Source organism: Rhinichthys klamathensis, unplaced genomic scaffold (genome assembly GCF_029890125.1).
Source record: "Rhinichthys klamathensis goyatoka isolate OS25496 unplaced genomic scaffold, OSU_Roscu_1.1 h1tg000405l_1, whole genome shotgun sequence".
Lineage (NCBI taxonomy): Eukaryota > Metazoa > Chordata > Actinopteri > Cypriniformes > Leuciscidae > Rhinichthys > Rhinichthys klamathensis.
In genome coordinates, this window is record NW_026606906.1 from 190,888 (window position 1) to 210,034 (window position 19,147).

The 19,147-nt window shown below is 38.3% G+C and overlaps 1 protein-coding gene across 1 annotated transcript; it reads left to right on the plus strand.

Annotated features, from left to right (window-relative positions):
* The first annotated feature begins 9,558 nt into the window (after positions 1-9,558).
* On the plus strand, positions 9,559-16,465 carry ponzr5 (plac8 onzin related protein 5). The gene is made up of 4 exons (XM_056234778.1): positions 9,559-9,738; positions 11,285-11,398; positions 16,086-16,246; positions 16,327-16,465. Exons 2-4 carry the CDS (start codon positions 11,305-11,307, stop codon positions 16,447-16,449), a joined length of 378 nt encoding a protein of 125 aa, XP_056090753.1. The 5' UTR covers positions 9,559-9,738; positions 11,285-11,304; the 3' UTR covers positions 16,450-16,465.
* The last annotated feature ends 2,682 nt before the right edge of the window (positions 16,466-19,147 follow it).

Genomic DNA, 19,147 nt, shown 5'->3' on the forward strand with positions numbered 1-19,147 from the left:
TATCTTTAATAATTGATTTATCTGACGAATTCGATGGACTGTGGTTTGTGTACATAAAATATCAACAGGTGATCATTTTTCATTCAGGCTGCTTGTATGAATTCATGTTGTTGTTTATAGCATACTCTTTTCAGTGTCACAGCTGCTGGCATTTAATATCATTCGTTGTCTTTAAAGACCTATTTTTCTCTGGAATTTAAAAGATTTAAGTTTGTTAAAACAATCAAATACAATAAATGTTTGTAATAGTATTGCATATCAACATTAAAATGGCACAGGTATTGATTTCACTTGAGAGATCAGAATCCCCCCTGCTATTGCCTGAGAGTGGTACAGTCCAAACCTGGCCCAGTGAACGGGAAGGCAAGTGGAGCTCTGGACTTTATGAATGCTGGGGGGGGATATGGATGATAGTGAGTGTCTATTCACGGTACTTGTGGCCATGCAAATTAAAATACAGCATCTCACGCTAACTGCAACCTGCTTAAAATTGTTCATGTTTGAGTTGTCGTTGTTTATTTGCAGGTGCTTGCCTTTATTTGTTTTAAAGATGAACAGGGCAACAGGAGGATCGCCATGTCTACCCTTGTGGGACTGTGTGTGTCGAACAGCAGAACGAGAACGTTACGGGATTGAGGTGAAATGAAATCACTCGTGCAATGACGTTAAACTACATCTGAAGGTGTTCAAATACTGTGACAAGAAACAAAAACAGCATTCAGATAATATGTTCTCGTAGGGGTGAGCGGGGCACAAACTATAACACACACAGTTTAAAACTTTACACTCATGCTAGCTTGACGAAACTTAGTGAATTTACTAGTTGCCATATCATAAAGAGAAAAATTGCGCCAAAATTCAGAAATCTTTGGAAGATATCACTTAGTATTTATTTAACCATTGGCAATGGTACTCAATGGTGTTCTGTTTATTTAAAATGAGACACTGATATTATTTTAATCTTAAATCTGTTATTTAACATTTGAGATAGTTCTTTGACTGAGAGTCAATGTTCAGAAATGATTTATTATTATGTTTTGAACTATCCTGTATGTCTGTTTTCGGGTGTGTTCATTGTCAAACTAAAAAAAATAGTTTATTTTTAAGTATTAAAAATGCCATTATTTTATATGAAAAAGTTCATAGTTGTATTTTATTGACAAAATATTATTGTTTTGTATATTTTTTTATTAGATCAGATAACATTTTAAGCTGTCATATGGTCTTGTTATGTGCCCCACCTATGGGGCATGTTGTCACATTCACTTCCAGGGGAAAATCAAGAAAAAATTATACACTGTATCAATGAAACGAAACCACATAATTGTACTAGGCATGTGTGAAATTAATGTGGTAAAAACTGTATTCTCTGAACCCCAAGTGAATTTACACTAACTGAGAAAATCAAAAAGTGTTAGGTTGTGCCCCACTCTCCCCTATATTAGTATGGTGGGACTATTATTAATATTATATATTGCACCAAATTTCTGTTTGGAAGCCTCTAATTACTCTCTCAGCATTATTCAAATTCAACGTGGGATTTACAATGGTTATGCAAGCATGAAAACACTTACACAAACAGGCACCCACACATGCACACACACACAAACATCCACGCACATGACCTGATGCCCACACACACACACTTGCATTCCACCCTTATGACCCTCTTCCAAAACCAAGTGCGATAAGCATCTTTTCTCAACACCAAACTAACTGAAAGTTCTTCTGGAAACTAACTCCCACAACACAAACCAGTGCGCCGTGACCATACGGGAGAAATCATGCTTTTTGCAGAAAGAAAGAAAGAGCTCAATCAATACCAGACTGGAGTCATAAAATCATGATCTTTTATTATTATTATTTTTATGACAAACTGCAAGTAGGGGCCTATTGAAGGATTTTTTTAAAACTTAAATTGGATTTATTGTTGAAATAATGTGGATGGAATGAGGAGCTCGTCTCAGATGATGATCAGTCAAAAGTGAGAGTCTACAATAACAAAGCCTTTCATTTTTTCATCTTGATATTGAAGATTCCACAAAAGACTGACATATTTTTTGCATTAGAAGTAAAATTCAGAAGTGCAGTGTGTAACATTGACAGCTAGTGGCTGAAATGGGCACTGCAGTCCAAATTCAAACCAGAGTTGTTTCTCCCGCCTCCTCCTCAGACTCACGAAGGTTTGCCAGTTTGAGGACATGCAACAGGAACAAGCGCAATTGAAGACAACAGGCCTAATATGCCTCTGGAAACAGAGCTTTTTATATGGACGTTGAGGCTTTTTAGGTCGGACATAATCCGCGATCTCTGACCTAGTTTGTTTGCTGGTTTCCATGGCTGCAATACGTTGTGTTTTCTTCCAATGGCAACCCGGGGCCGGTTTCACAAAGCTATTTTAGACCGGTCTATAGTGTTAGACAAGTCTAAAATTTGCCCATAGACTAGTCTAATGCAAGTTAGACTGTTTCACAAAAATAAAGACTGACTTAATTTAGACCAAAAAAATTAGACGCCTTTCCCCCAGGCTAACTTAGGGCTAAGACTCTGTTACCTTGGCAATCAGCAGTAACAATCAGTTACATTACAAACAGCCGAAAGAAAATATCGGCGACTGTCCACCATACAGGTCCTTCTCAAAAAATTAGCATATTGTGATAAAGTTCATTATTTTCCATAATATAATGATAAAAATTAAACTTTCATATATTTTAGATTCATTGCACACCAACTGAAATATTTCAGGTCTTTTATTGTTTTAATACTGATGATTTTGGCATATAGCTTATGAAAACCCAAAATTCCTGTCTCAAAAAATTTGCATATCATGAAAAGGGTCTCTAAACGAGCTATTAACCTAATCATCTGAATCAACTAATTAACTCTAAACACCTGCAAAAGATTCCTGAGGCTTTTAAAAACTCCCAGCCTGTTTCATTACTCAAAACCGCAAACATGGGTAAGACTGCCGACCTGACTGCTGTCCAGAAGGCCATCATTGACACCCTCAAGCAAGAGGGTAAGACAGAAAGAAATTTCTGAACAAATAGGCTGTTCCCAGAGTGCTGTATCAAGGCACCTCAGTGGGAAGTCTGTGGGAAGGAAAAAGTGTGGCAAAAAACGCTGCACAACGAGAAGAGGTGACCGGACCCTGAGGAAGGTTGTGGAGAAGGACCGATTCCAGACCTTGGGGGACCTGCGGAAGCAGTGGACTGAGTCTGGAGTAGAAACATCCAGAGCCACCGTGCACAGGCGTGTGCAGGAAATGGGCTACAGGTGCCGCATTCCCCAGGTCAAGCCACTTTTGAACCAGAAACAGCGGCAGAAGCGCCTGACCTGGGCTACAGAGAAGCAGCACTGGACTGTTGCTCAGTTTTGCATGTCATTCGGAAATCAAGGTGCCAGAGTCTGGAGGAAGACTGGGGAGAAGGAAATGCAAAATGCCTGAAGTCCAGTGTCAAGTACCCACAGTCAGTGATGGTCTGGGGTGCCATGTCAGCTGCTGGTGTTGGTGCACTGTGTTTTATCAAGGGCAGGGTCAATGCAGCTAGCTATCAGGAGATTTTGGAGCACTTCATGCTTCCATCTGCTGAAAAGCTTTATGGAGATGAAGATTTCATTTTTCAGCACGACCTGGCACCTGCTCACAGTGCCAAAACCACTGGTAAATGGTTTACTGACCATGGTATTACTGTGCTCAATTGGCCTGCCAGCTCTCCTGACCTGAACCCCATAGAGAATCTGTGGGATATTGTGAAGAGAAAGTTGAGAGACGCAAGACCCAACACTCTTGATGAGCTTAAGGCCGCTATCGAAGCATCCTGGGCCTCCATAACACCTCAGCAGTGCCACAGGCTGATTGCCTCTATGCCACGCCGCATTGAAGCAGTCATTTCTGCAAAAGGATTCCCGACCATGTATTGACTAATGAGTGCATAACTGAACATAATTATTTGAAGGTTGACTTTTTATTTTATTTTATTAAAAACACTTCTTTTATTGGTCGGATGAAATATGCTAATTTTTTGAGACAGGAATTTTGGGTTTTCATAAGCTGTATGCCAAAATCATCAGTATTAAAACAATAAAAGACCTGAAATATTTCAGTTGGTGTGCAATGAATCTAAAATATATGAAAGTTTAATTTTTATCATTACATTATGGAAAATAATGAACTTTATCACAATATGCAATTTTTTTGAGAAGGACCTGTATATATTCACCATTTCAGTGTCTTTAAGTTTCTTTTGAGGTCCTCCTCCTGTTTTTGGATATTTCCTCTTAAATATTTCTTTTTTGGCATCTTGTAACAGGTTTTTGTATCTTTTCTGTACGTCTTTAACGCTCCGCTCAACGGTCGGATTAACGCTGTTAACTGTCGTAGCAATCTTTGTCCAAATTAAACATTTCTTCTTGTTACTACATTCTCCGCTAAATTTCCCAAGTAAAATGTCCTTGTAACTGTTATACTCCTCAACAAACACATATTTTCCACTGGGGTAAACCGCACTGAGCGGTTGAATGCGCTTACTCGATCCGCCATCCGCCACAAAAAGTGTCTTATTTTACCCAGAATGCATTGCAGTGTAGTCCTACTTAAGATAGTCAGAGTCTTAAGTGCTTTGTGCAACGGTCTAATTTAAATGTCTATCTGAAGTCTGACTTTCTACTATATCTAAGCCATAGTCAAAGTCTATCTTTGTGAAACCGGTGGTGTTGAAATTGGAAGTGGGCGGAGTCACAGATCAAAACATAAACAGACATTCCAACACGTGGTGATCATGTGGGACTGGAGTGGGTGGAAAACTGAAGGAGCACTCGTTGTTGAAAGATGAGATTAGCTTGTAAACACTATAACAAGTCTGACCTGCTCTGTTCAATTAAAGAAATTACGCTAAGCACATTCTCATAATTGCCCTTTTTTCCCTTTTTTTTTCAAACCAGGAAAGATTAGTTGAATAATCAAACTAAATCTAAAAATTGTATGAACCTTAAGCTACTTTCCACTCAATTATTTTATAGTCTAATGATTGCTTGGTTAATTTTTATTTATTTTTTTAGATCGAAACAATTATTATGAATTTTACATACAACTATAATAATCTATAATAGTAATAAACCATTTTAATATGTTAAGGCTATCAAAATGGTCTTCCGTGATATACTGTTGTTTCTATTTCTTCTGTGAACTCCATTAGAGTTCACCGTCATGTTGGTGGTATTTTTTAAGCGTGTTATTTTAAATTTTTAATTCATTGTATTTTACTTTATTTATTTTGTTGATGTGTCTGTGAATAGTGTGTTCTTATAAGATTTGAGGGGCCGTTTGCACGACACTCCTTTCGACTTAAAACTGCGTTTCGGGGCCTAAAAAGACACGTTTTAAAACGGGTTTCAAAGTGCAAGTTTTTGAAAACAATGCTGTTACCATCTCGGTGTAAACTAAGATGAACAAACAAAGACAATACAATACCAGAGTGACAGACATGACATTTAAAGTCCAAAAATACTCGTCTTGCATTACGTAATCACGTTAAAAGGTCACGGATGCGGCGTCACATAGGTGGAATTACCAAAATTCAAAATAAAAAAATAAAAGGTAAAACTATGATGTCGGACAATTTTGAAGTTGAAGGAGAAAATGAGATGGAGATTTGCACCCTACCGCCGTACTTCTGCCTTTCAACGTGATTACATGATGTGTGTCGCATCACAGAGCTAGTGCAGACGAGCATTTTTGGTTAAAAAGTATCATATATATATATATATATATATAATAATTTTGTTTTTAGAAAGTGACCTATCATTTCTCTAGATAATCCCCTTATTCCTCGGCTGGGATCATGTAGAGACTTTTGAAGCGGCACTCAAACTAACATTTGGACCCCATTGGAGAAACATTTTCCACTAAAACCTTAATCTCTTTTCGACTGAAGAAAGAAAGACATTTTTATTTGATAGTCAAGAGGTTTCTGGCAACTCCTGTTCTCTTTATATGATTTATTATCAACCATAATTTGCATACTTTAAGTTTGGGACCGGACCTCTAAGATGGCACTGCCCCCTATAATGTAGATAAGACCCCTACAGAGGCCTTGCTAGACTTGCACGGGCTGTTTTACAGAAACTTATGCCTATAGTCTCAGGCTAAAACGCATGTTTCTGCTATTTCAACTGAAGGCAATTTGCACTGATTAGTCATCAATGCCATTGTTTTGTCTCAAGATGTACATTAGTAATGTTTTATTCTAAGGCACTTTATAAAAGCTAAGACTTAATCTAAGCCCTGTCTGTGAAACCAGGCCTAAAAGTTCAATTTCTTGAGTGAAATTACAATTACAAAGCATTCATGCCTGACATGTTTTGATGAACAATAGTCATGCGGTGTTCGTTCATACCCAAAAAAACAGTCAAGCTATTATCTCAGAAAAAAAAAAAAAAAAAACTAACTAACTGCTTTAAACACACTGGGAATGCATTAACGTCACTTTCCGGCCGGAACACGCCCCCCTCAGCCGGACTGAGTGGCAAAAGAGCTGCTGCGTGACTGGAGTTAAAGCTGCAGTAGGGAGTTTTGAGAAAACGTTGACTTAGCCTGAAAATTTGAACAAGCACAACTTACAGGTCCCACCCCCTTGCTCTCTGCTGCGCTACAGCCCTCCCTCCACAGCTCGTCCTCCACAGCGGAGCCTGTCGTGAACGCGCAGGCTAGTAAACAGGGCCACCCATAACAGCGGATAAAAAGTGATATGGCACATTCACTAATAGGAACTAAACATCAACAATATGCTTTACATTGACTATGGCCTGCCCATACTTTGACTACAAACTTGGTCCTCAAATCATTATGTATTTTGCAATAGCCTACATGTAACTTTATAACGTTGCACTCTTTCTATAAGTTATAAATAGCTAGTAAGATAACGTTAATATAACGGTAACTAACGTTACAGTATGTAAGTAATTATTCTAGCGATATATAATGCTAGATAAGGTGTGCTAGTAGATTATTTCAGCAACATGACAAGCCAGTGAATTAGCAGGTTTCAATTGTTGCTTAGCAGAGAGCGTGACATTTCATCTACATGTTATGCGGCTAGAGTTTTGACACCGAGTCAATGGGCTCTGTGTAATTCTTTCTTTTTCGCTTGTTTATCGTCATCAGTCTTTTTCCTTTTACCTCTTTGTTTTATGAGCAGGTGTCACTCGAGAATTGGCAGTTTAGGTTGTTTCTCCGTCATAAGCACAGCTGCAGCACGCCGGCAATCTTGAGTTTGAACGACGGCTCGCGCTGTGCAAGAGAGGGGTGTGATCAGCGCGTACACGAGCGTGATTGACACTGCTAAGACATTCCTCCTGGCTCTGATTGGTTGTTTCTGACCGGGAGCGTGTATTTCTGCAAATGGCAATAGGACCACTAGGAGGAGCCAGAGGAGCTTGATTTTTTTCACAGATTATCGGTCTCATATTCTACTGTCAGGACATAATGACAGTTTTAACAAATATGTAAAAAATATTTTTTACAAAAGTTACCTACAGCAGCTTTAATAGATGGGTTTCCGTTTCTCTAATTACCCATTATCCTCTGCGGCGCGCAGCCATGTTGTGTGTCAAAGCTGTCATGCTCATGTTTACCGCCTATTCATTTACCCAAGTATTTTTGACTCTTTTGTGTTGAGATAACGATGACAAATTCCTCCAAACCTGGCGACAAGGTGAAGGTTATTTACAGGGACACATTAGACGATGTTTGCAAGGCAAGATATGATGAGAAATTGAGTTATATCGATAGAAAGGATCCTTACACAATGTCGGAAGAGGACTTCATGTAATTTTTTTGTATGTGTTTTAAATCTGTGTGTTATTCGTTCAATCAAATTTTTGTCCCGCCAAAGTCTTATTTGGTCGGTGAGTAATGTAGATGAACTGCTGCGCTTGTGACAGGACGGATGTTTAACTGAAAGAACGAGCAGAAAGAGAGAGAGAGCCGGTCGCGCGCGCGCACTCCCTCTCTCTTCGGAGCCAGGCGAAAGTGTAAACAAGACTTCACCGTCTCCAAACTAAGCGCTGTCTTGCTCTCACTCCCTCGTGGAAAAGTTAGTTAATATTTAAACTTGAATCAAATGTATTGTATGAAATGTTTTTTTAGAGCATGCACTGTATCAATTTGATATATTTTTAATCCTAATGTACCAAACTTCACAATACGTCTGTGCCACATCTATAACTAACATACAATACACATTTTTTTTCATATTTTATTATAATGTACAGAAGAGAGTGAATATTTACAGTTTAACTTTGTATGTTCTTTTTAGTGTGGAGGGAGAAGAGGTGCTGGGATTATCTTTGTTCACCCAGAAACGCAGTCATTATTAAGCCAATTTATCACTGTAATAAAATATAGAACTATATAGTCGTTTTAAATCGACAACATGTGCGTACGGCTCGCATGCATTTAATGTATTTGTGTGTATTCTTCTCTGGGCGTACTGTAGTCGCTTGTGTGTTTTTGCACTGACAAGGAGCCATGATCAATGATCAATAATCATGAAAATAAAACAACGTAGAATTAAAGGAACTCAGCTGTTTATCAATTTACCTGAGATAAAATGATCGGAGCAGACTTTATAGTGTCTAAGGTTAACAAAGATGAACAAATACAGTAACAAATGTATTGCTCATGGTTAGTTCATGTAAGTTAATACATTAACTAATGAACCTTATTGTAAAGTGTTACCTTATCATGCTCCATAACACAAACGCTTGAGCCACTTGACACACAAGATGGCGCCGTAAGGAGTTACGGGAGAAATGTGACGTCATCGGGGAAACTGCGAAAACGCGAGTAAAACAAACTATTATCAGTTTAAACTAAAAGTTGGACTCGATATAGTGTTCCTTACAACTTATCAAAGATCCAGTGATCCATAGATATTGACATGCAGCCAGGAATCGTGTTTCCTGACATTTATATGTGGCTGATTTCGACGCCGGGGAAATAAATGAAGACAATTTGCCTGTAAACGTTTTATATAAATACAATATAGATAGGTCTAAATCCGAGTGATCACTTACATTAATGTTATACTGTATATCATCATATCGTCCAGCCCTAAAACTTGTATAGTTTTTTGTCAGTGTTTATTTAAAAACATCCAATTATGCAGAATATAGTCTGTTCTGTAGCTTTTTGCAGTCTGTAAAAATATACAGTACCTCAGATTTCTGGTCAAATCTAGTTGTACAGTCAATCGCAAAGCTCTTTCCCGTTTTAGATGTGTTTTGTGTGATTTTCACGGCATTCACGCTGAAAACAAATGCTGCCGCTCTGTCTTTTTGCCACTTGTGGGCGTGACCGCATTCTCTCCGGCCGACGGTGACGTCATGCACATACCCTTATAATGAATAGGAAAGAATTCACACCTTTTCTTGTAGCAACAGCTGGTTTTGGCTGTTTTTAAACAGCTTTATGCCTTGTCTTCACATTGATGCAACCAGCAAACCAAATGTTTATTCAGTCATGCATGTTGCCACCAGATAAACAATAAGAGTCTTTTTTCTCAGGTGAAACTATGCCAACATGATGATGGATCTTTAGGTGGAGGGTCACGGGTGTGACGCATCATAACCTGACCAGTGACTTTGAGGAAGCGCTTTAATAGAGATGCACACCCACTCGTAACAGTTGATCTCCATCATTTGGTGAACGAACACGAGTCTGTCTTTCGTCTTCAGGTGAGTGCAGTTTTTGAGATTGTTCAATTTTAGCTAGATTACTTCACTCTAAAAAATGGGTTGTTTCAACCCAAATTTGGGTCAAATATGGACAAACCCAAATGCTGGGTTAAAAATGCAATTAAAAAATTTACAGTTGAAAGTAAAAGTTGAAGTTGGGTTAAAATTTGAAATTACATTTTTAACCCAACATTTGGGTGTGTCCATATTTTACCCAAATTTGGGTTAAAACAACCCAGCATTGTTTAGAGTGTTGGTACAAATTACATGTTTAAAATTGCAGTATATAATCCATTACATGACACATTTGAGGTAATATATTCTGACTGCTTTTAGATTACTTTTAACGTAACTTTTAGCCTTAACTCGTTTATCACATAGATTTAAATAGGATAATCTTGAACTATAGTGATTGTAAAAATACAAAAAGAAAAAGAAAAAACAGCACAAAAATCAACAAAGTAAAGTGCATTAAACGTTCTGGGTTTCCCAAACGGGGGTTTGAACTGCAGGGAGTTCGTTGATGAAAAGATCATAATCATTTAAACCATAAAAATGTAAGATTTTCAAATAATAACAATCAAAATAAAACACAAAAAAGATTAAATATTTTATTGTTTATGCAGAGTAATTCCACAAAACTGGAAGACAAACAATATTCTGTTTTGCAAAGGACAGTTTAAAAGAATTACTGAGAGTCAGTCAATTATGAATAATTTACTGCCATTTTGTGAACATTACATAATTGTGTAATCACTGAAAATGAGTATTTTAAACCGTAATATAATATAATTACAAGTATATCATTTTTGGAACCTGATTACGTAATCCATTACACACTGTGTCTCTCTATGCGCAATATCTAGCTTAGTTTTTCAAGAATAACCTGTCTTTAAAACAACACTGGAACACTATTGTTTAAAAATGATAAATCACCATATGACATGTTTTTCAATGAGCACTTTTGTGCTGATGCTAATGAAAAATAGATGGTTCTTGATAAAAAAAATAAAGGTTCTGGTTCCGTGAAGAACATCCATGGAATCGTTCCATTCCACAAAGTGGAAAGCTCTTCAGATTAAAAAAAAAAATTCTTCATACTGAGAGAAAAAAAGGTTATTTTAACAACTGTTCGCTGAAAGGTTCTTTTGGGGAACCAAAAAAATGGTTCTTCTTATGGCATCGTTTACAAATAAAGGATTCAAGTTTGTTTACACCAACAACAAAAAAAATGGATCAGCTATGACTAATTAATTAGATGTAAATTCAGCACATTCTTAAATCAAGACGCAGTTAAGCAAATTACATATGATAACAAGTGTATTACAATTATGTGACTCTACTCTACTTTAAAAGGTAAAGTGAAAAAATGAGTAGATTAAAGTATAAAGTAAGGCCGATATTTTTCTTGTTTTAAGCATAAAGTCTCTTAATGTTGTTGTTGCAGTTTTTAAGAAAACAAGACTTATATCTGCATGTATCTTGATAACAATGTTTCGATATGGATTTTTTTTTTTTTGTCTTTGTGTTCTTGTGTCTGTTGAAGGATTTGGCCAAATAAACAGGATGACTTCTCAACAGCCAAAGGCCTTCGTCATGTCACACACTTCCAACCAGTGGAGCTCTGGAATCTGTGACTGCTGTCAGGATGTACCAGAGTGTGAGTGTCTCTCTCTCTCTCTCTCTCTCTCTCTCTCTCTCTCTCTCTCTCTCTCTCTCTCTCTCTCGGTTTTGTTGATTTTGGCGTGTCACTAGAATGTCACTCTGTAACTATACAATAGTATTGCTAAATCTAGCTGACACATCATCATTGTACATCACTGAAATATGTGTATTAAAGGTTCTCCGGAGGTGTGCCAGAATAAGGGATAATGTGTAATCACTTTTTACTGTAATTACTGGTGACTGTACATTAAGTCTGTCATTATTTATAAACTGAGCAGGAAACGGAAAAGTCTTCTTCCTTATATGATGCATATCCGAGTGAAACTGCTTCTCAAACCAGAAAAACTGTAGGGCAGGACTTGATTGGATCGTTGGGTCATTATTGTCTTGCTGTGACAGGTTGTCCCGCATTCACGCTAGGGATGCACGATATAGGATTTTGGCCGATATTCGATATGCCGATATTTTCAGACTAATTTTGCCGATACCGATACCGATATATTTGTGTGTTTTTTTAAGTGCAAAAAAAGCTTATTAAAGCTTCTATTAAAGTTCTCAGTCAAGAGCAGTGAGTGATTTCCTCTTTGTGTTTTGTTGTTTTATTAACATTAACAAGATAGTTCTCCCCAAAATTTAAATTGTCATCATTTACTCTCTCAAGTTTCTTTCTTCTGTTGAAATTATAAAAGTTATTTGGAAGAATGTGGCTGACCAAACAGTTGCTATACTCCAGTGACTTCCATAGTATATTTAAGCACAAGAAAGAAATGAATACAGGTTTGGAACAACATTAGAGTGAGTAAATAATGACAGAATTTGTATTTCTGGGTGCAGTATCTCTTTAAGGACAAGCGGCAGCATATTATTACTGTCTCTTTAAGGGCCGTTACATAGTCAACGCGAGCAACGCGAGCAAGCAACGCGAGCGACGCGAGCTACGCGCTCCTTTTCATAGTACACAAGCGTCACCGGCGATGCGTGAAATGCAATACACCGATCGCGCAGCAGGGGGTAGTAGAGTCTAGAGTCGGGTCACGTAATATTCAGATCAAAATGGCAACTGAAGAGGAGTGCATATTGCTGATTTTACATCGGCGGCAACAATGGATGTATACGAACAAGCTCGCATAACTTTTCCTCTTCGCCCGGCATTGTATTCAAATCTTCTTCTTCTGTAAACATAATAATATACCTTTTTATGTACATTACTTGCAATGTCGCCCCCACCGACAACGCATAGTATTGCGTGCATCGGCGCGTCGCGTATCAAAAACTAGGATGACACATTTGGCTACGCATCGACGCATAATGGCGGCCGAAGCGTAGCGATGTGTAGCCTTGCGCACGCGTATGCGTACCGATGCGTTGACTATGTAAGGGCCCTAAGAGCTGCACGCGACGCGTCTAATATACACTTATTTGACAAGCAGATTTTCTCTGTTTGCTTTCACTTTAGACATAACCAACTTTGTGTAAACCATATGTGTATTTGACAGTATCAGCGCAATAAGACTCGAAAGATTAGTCCAGTATGCAGGCGCTGTGACAGGCTTTTAGTTCCTGTGAGCGTCGGGTGTACGCGCTCAGAAAAGCGCATGTTAGAACAGCGCATCAGCACGTGAATGACATGTTTAACTAGCAAGACTTTGACGCACATGCAAATAATGAACTTTTGTGAATTGCGGTGTCCCGTGACCGTGAGTGTAAAGGCCTGTTCACACCGGGACGAATTTCACACGCGTTATTCGCCGACGTTTAACGCCTCGTGACTAAACAAAGGGCGCCTATGTGAGTGTGCACACCGAGGCGAAAAACGCCACGCGTAAAAGCGTAATTTTTTTTTAAAACGCCTCGGGTTCGTTTTTTTGGTTTGACGCGCCGCGTCAAAAACTATCCGACCAATGAGATTGGCGCTTTTGCTCACGTGTCTGGAGCTTCTGAAGTTACAGTAAAACACAACTTGGGGGCGCTCAAACACAAAACGGTCTTGCCGAGCACACATACGTGGCGAAGAAGATGCGCCAAGTAGCGTTTACACCATAGATATCCATAATAAAGGTTAGATGTCTCGTCCGCGCTGCTGGCCAATGGCCTTTATTATGGATATATATGGTCTACACTGCCGGGAAGAAATAAGACGAGGAAGATGCAAGGCAAGATGAATGTAGAGCTGCTGGTCTCGTTGGTGTCGGAACATAAAGAACTATATGACAAACGCGACAGCGACTACAAAATAGGACTATTTCTGTTTTACATTAAGCGCCATCTAATGTCAGGGAATGAATTTGCATGTTCACTCGGCTCAACGTCAGCGAAAATCGCTTGGGTGTGAACACAAAAAACGCGTTGAAAAACGCTGACGAATAACGCGCGCCGATATTCGTCCCGGTGTGTACGAGCCTTAACTCTACCTCTGCGTTTACATGTGATGTGAATGTACCTCGCGTTGTACAGTATGTTGAGATGAAGGCGCCAGAATTGAACTGATAGAATGCACGATACTATGATTTTTCTTCAAAAGCAGATCATGGAGACATTTTAATCGTCCACGATCAAAAACCGTGATTATCGCACACCCCTAGTTGGACTAAGTTGCTCCACACTTTAAGTTGCTGGCGCTCTTGCTTCGTTCGCGTCACGTGCCCATAGGAAACACGCCACCCTTTCGGCAAGGCTCATCGGCAGAAATATTCATACCGATGTTGTCCCGATATCATCGTGCATCCCTAATTCACGCACGGATGAATCATTTATAATAAATATTGCAATTATTCCATAAAAAAATAAAGAATTGTCAATTTTGATTTCATGGTGAGGGCTGCATTATACAGTATATATAGTTTTAGCATCGATATGTATGTGCGCATCCAAAGATGGTTGTTGATCCGTACAGACCAGGCAACAAGACTCGAAAAGCACACGATTCTCTGATTGTTTGAAAAGTTTAACCATCATAGAGCGAAAGTGTATCATTTGGACGTGTTTTAGGTCCTGTCAGTTTAAACATTTAAGGGATTTTAAACCATTTGAGTGCAAGAAGACGTGAAAGAGAATTCAATTCGGAACCGAATTCAGTTCTTTTTCACGTCTTTTTATGCTTGAATGGACACACACACATGCCCGTCTGGGGAGAACGTAAACTATTGAGAAAGAAAACGGATGCGTATCGTTCTTTTGGATCCGTGCATTCGGTCTTAACCCTCTAGGCGCCGCGGTCGAGTTTACTCGACAAGATGCGGCACTGAATAAAACGGCCGATTTTGTCAAATTCGAGTTAGAGCGCATTGAATCAGTGCGATCATAAGCAGAGCTAGTGTGCGAGTGAGCCATGTTATCAGAGCCTCTCCGCAATCGCGGCGACAGTATTGTGGTGGAGACTTTGTCTAATACCACTGGGTATGTTAGACGAGGTCAAAGTATTCATAGGACAGTTAGGGGTCAACGTGGAGGCAGGGTGAGGAGTCGCAATGACAATGACAGCAGTCCGAGCTGTGCACACTCGAGGCAGATCTGGCCGCGCTGCTCGTATCATCTCACTCATGATCCGTGCCTTGCTGTGGCGAGTGAGCGTTTGAACTAAACAGGTCGTGTCTACTTGTGTTTGTATGTCATATGAATAATATATATGTGCCCCATACATGGAATCAGAGTGCCTACTGTATTTAGTAAATGGAAAATCTCTACAGCAAAAGGCCAACCACTACATGCATTCGGTTTGTTTCTACCATTTATTAGTAATGATTTACACAGTTTGTTTACTACGTACTATATACCTGAGCATTCAGTATTGTGCAATATAGCATACAGAAGGTGATGGACATTTTGGGGGGAAAGAAGTGCTGCATTTTATCATTTAAACATGTGACTTTTCATGAAAATTCTATAATCCAAGATTGCGGCCACCATATGACGTCATAATATGCAAATTAGATGGGAAACTATGACAGCGGCCAAATAAACCTGAGTCATGTTAATCAAACACAAAATCAAAGAGAAAATGACTTTTGTAGCTTTAACAACGATTAATTTTATTTCATTTAAACAGAGATTGTTATTTTACATTTGGTAACTTGGTAAGGGTTTCAAAATGAGCGCATTGGAAATGAATGGGAGACAAAGTGTATCTAGTGGAAACTTTTGGTACTGCGGCCAAACAAAATCTTACTTAAAGCTATTTTTTTGAGATATAACTTGTTTAGATTCACAATTTGTTGAAATTTGTTGAGTAAAACGTGATTTTGAAAGTGAAAATAGTATTTTTGTGCATTTTTCATAATAATAATACACGTAAAATTCTGTTACTTTATAAAACTTTTTTCTCTTCAGAAATATTATGCCATGTGTCGTCTTTGAAAAGAGATCAAACAAGTCTGTCCTCTAAAGCATTCAAGATTTACGACAGTTTAAGTTGGAAAATAAATGTTCAGGCTCAAAAAGTGAATAAATAAATAGCGTAAATATAATTTAGTATGAAAAAAAAATCCCTTAAAAATACACAATATTAAATAAAAAACATTAGCAAACTAAAATATAGTACATATCATTGACAAAAAAAAAAAAAATGCGAAGAGCACCAGAGGGTTAAAAAAACAAATGGTTAAACAAATGTGAGATGTCAATGCTGCTTCCAACTCTTTCACATCTTGATTCCTCTCATCACTAACGGTCGTGTTATTTTGTAGGTTGTTTTTCATTTTGGTGCTTCCCCTGTTTTGCGTGTTCGACGGCTCGCAAGCATGGCGAGTGTCTGTGTCTGCCTTTGCTGGACGGATTTGGAGGAGGATGCATTCCTCCAATAACGCTGGCGATGCGGGTGTCCGTGCGCACTCGCTATGGGATCCAGGTTTGTTTTAAAGCCAGTTCTAGCCATCTAAAACTGTTTAACATCTGGAGAACTCATCGTGTTTCTCTCTCTCTCTCTAGGACTCTATCTGTAATGACTGTGCGTACTCCACCTTCTGTGGTGTCTGCTCCTGGTGTCAGATATCCCGGGAAATGAATGTCCGTGAGCAAAATGTCACATTCATCAACGGGCGAGCAAAATGAAGGTCCTAACTTGCAACCTACAACTGCCTCTTTTTTTCTCAGTTACAAATGAAATGACTCTCATTCTTCTCTGTGACATTAGATCTACACCGTTGTATTTGATCCATTTACAGGCAAATCCAGTTTTTTCCGGCACAATTGTGAGATTTTGGCCTTTCTTCTTTCAGACTAGTGGAAATAAAACACGCAAAATACACATTTAAGTGTTTATTTGATTTCCTTTTATCGATTTGCATCTGTGAATTTCAATTGCAATACGTGTCTTTAAAGGCTGTTTTATCAACAACAAAAAAATTTGTTTTACTTACTTAGACCAAACTTTACAGTTTTGCTCCTTTTTATATTCTAAATGTTTTTATAACATTTTATTCCTAAAAGTTTTAGGGAATTTTTTTTTCCAGCTTGTTGACATTTTCTGATTTACGAAAATTGAAAAGAGAAATCCAAAATCTCTGTTCTGGAATTGTATGCAAAATCATATTTATTTATATAATGCCTCATTTGCATATTTAAAGAAACAAATCTGAAAATTTGTAGTACAAAAGTATTGTTTTATTGTACTGTGATTAATCATCTGGTGGAAGTATGGTGATATCTATTAGTTTATTGTCTTAATCTATTGCCTTAATAAAAACAGTCTGATGGTCATCTGGTGTGTCTATATTTTAGTATCCGTTAAAAAATGTTTACTTAAAGTGATAGTTCACCCAAAAATTAAAATTAAAGATTATTTCTCACCCTCATGCCATTCCAAACTCATAATAAGACTTTCAATCATCTTCAAAACACACATGAATATATTTTGTCCCTCCATTTAAAGTGTATTCATCTAAAACTCGGTTCATAAAGAGATTGTAAAATGAATTGAGCAGTTTAATCAAAGTCTTCTGAAGAGACCCAATCGCTTTATATAGTGAACCGATATAATTTAGCCATTATTTTATTTAGGCATATAGATTTTGATCAATGCACGGACATAGTGTATAAATCTGGTAAATGTAAAGGTGCGTTCACATCTTCATAAAGTTCGTAATTACCGGTACATGTTAATTAGCACGTTTGAGCTTCTGCAAGAACCAATGAGGTTTGTTCCTTCGTGTCAAGTCAAGTCACCTTCATTTATAGCGCTTTTAACAATATGGATTGTTTTAAAGCAGCTTTACAGTGATAATAGGAAATTACAGTAGCAGATTGTTTTGGCTTTACAGCAGCTCTAGGATAAAGTTATTGTCCAGCTAAAGTTAGTTTTGATTGATAGATTCACCTCCGTTGTGAAGTTCATTCGTTATTAACTTAGGGGCCGCTAACACAACACCGTACTAGCAGTAAACTCTTAACGCGCTCCGGCCGCCCATCCGCACAAAACAGTGCCTGGTGTCTCGAGAACGCACTCCCTGAAATAGGTTCCAAGGTGCAAACGATTATCAGTTATCTCTGCGCAAAGTTAAAAGTTATCTCACTAGTTGACACTTCAGGATTGCGTTGTCGTCGTGTCCAGGCGCAGGTCGTTCATCAGATCTGGATACGGCCTGGATCCGGCGAACTGCGATAAACCTCAGGATAAACAGAGAGACTAATATTACCGTAGACGCCATCCTTATTATGATGTAACGAGTACATCAAGATTTATGGGAAGTGTTCCTGGTTCCGGCTGACCTAATCTATGCAGCCTAACATTGAATTATATAGGTCTATAATATGTTATGTGTATGCTAGGCCAAAGAGATGTGTTTTTAGTCTAGATTTGAACTGACAGAGTGTGTCTGCTTCCCGGACAATGTTAGGAAGACTGTTTCAGAGTTTTGGTGCTAAATAGGAAAAGGATCTCCCGCCCGCAGTCGATTTAGATATTCTAGGTATTATCAACTGGCCTGAATTTTGAGATCGCTATAGACGTGAAGGACTATAATGCGTTAAGAGCTCACTTAAGTACTGGAGAGCTAAACCATTTAGCGCTTTGTAATTAATCAGCAATATTTTAAAATGTATACGATGTTTAATAGGGAGCCAATGCAGTGTTGATAGAACCGGGCTAATATGGTCATACTTCCTGGTTCTGGTAAGAACTCGAGCTGCAGCGTTTTGAACTAGCTGTAGTTTGTTTATTAAGCGTGCAGGGCAACCACCCATAAGAGCATTACAATAATCTAGCCTTGAGGTCATGAACGCATGGACTAATTGTTCCGCATTTGTCATTGAGAACATATGACATAATTTAGATATATTTTTAAGATGGAAAAATGCGGTTTTACAGATACTAGAAACCTGAATTTCAAATGAAAGATTGGTATCAATGAGCACAAGCAGGTTCCTAACCGACGACGAAGACTTGACAGAGCAGCCATCAAGTGTTAGACAGTATTCTAGGTTATTACGTGTGGAAGTTTTTTGTCCAATAATTAGAATCTCTGTTTTTTCAGAATTAGGTAGTAGGAAATTACTAGTCATCCAATTTTTTATATCAGCTATGCATTCCGTTAATTTTGTGAATTGGTGCATTTCGTCAGGGCGTGAAGAAATATAGAGCTGAGTATCATCAGCGTAACAGTGAAAACTAATGCCATGCTTCCTAATGATATCTCCCAAGGGTAGCATGTACAGAGTGAGCAGCAGCGGTCCTAGTACTGAGCCTTGTGGTACGCCATACTGAACTTGTTCTCTTCATTTACTGCTATAAACTGATAACGATCAGATAAGT

Excerpts from the sequence above, each read along its gene's own strand:
- ponzr5 (XM_056234778.1), top strand. The coding sequence starts at position 11,305 with ATGACTTCTCAACAGCCAAAGGCCTTCGTCATGTCACACACTTCCAAC. Across the intron at positions 11,399-16,085 it reads CTGTCAGGATGTACCAGAGT|GTTGTTTTTCATTTTGGTGC; the intron begins GTGAGTGTCTCT and ends GTTATTTTGTAG. Across the intron at positions 16,247-16,326 it reads GCACTCGCTATGGGATCCAG|GACTCTATCTGTAATGACTG; the intron begins GTTTGTTTTAAA and ends CTCTCTCTCTAG.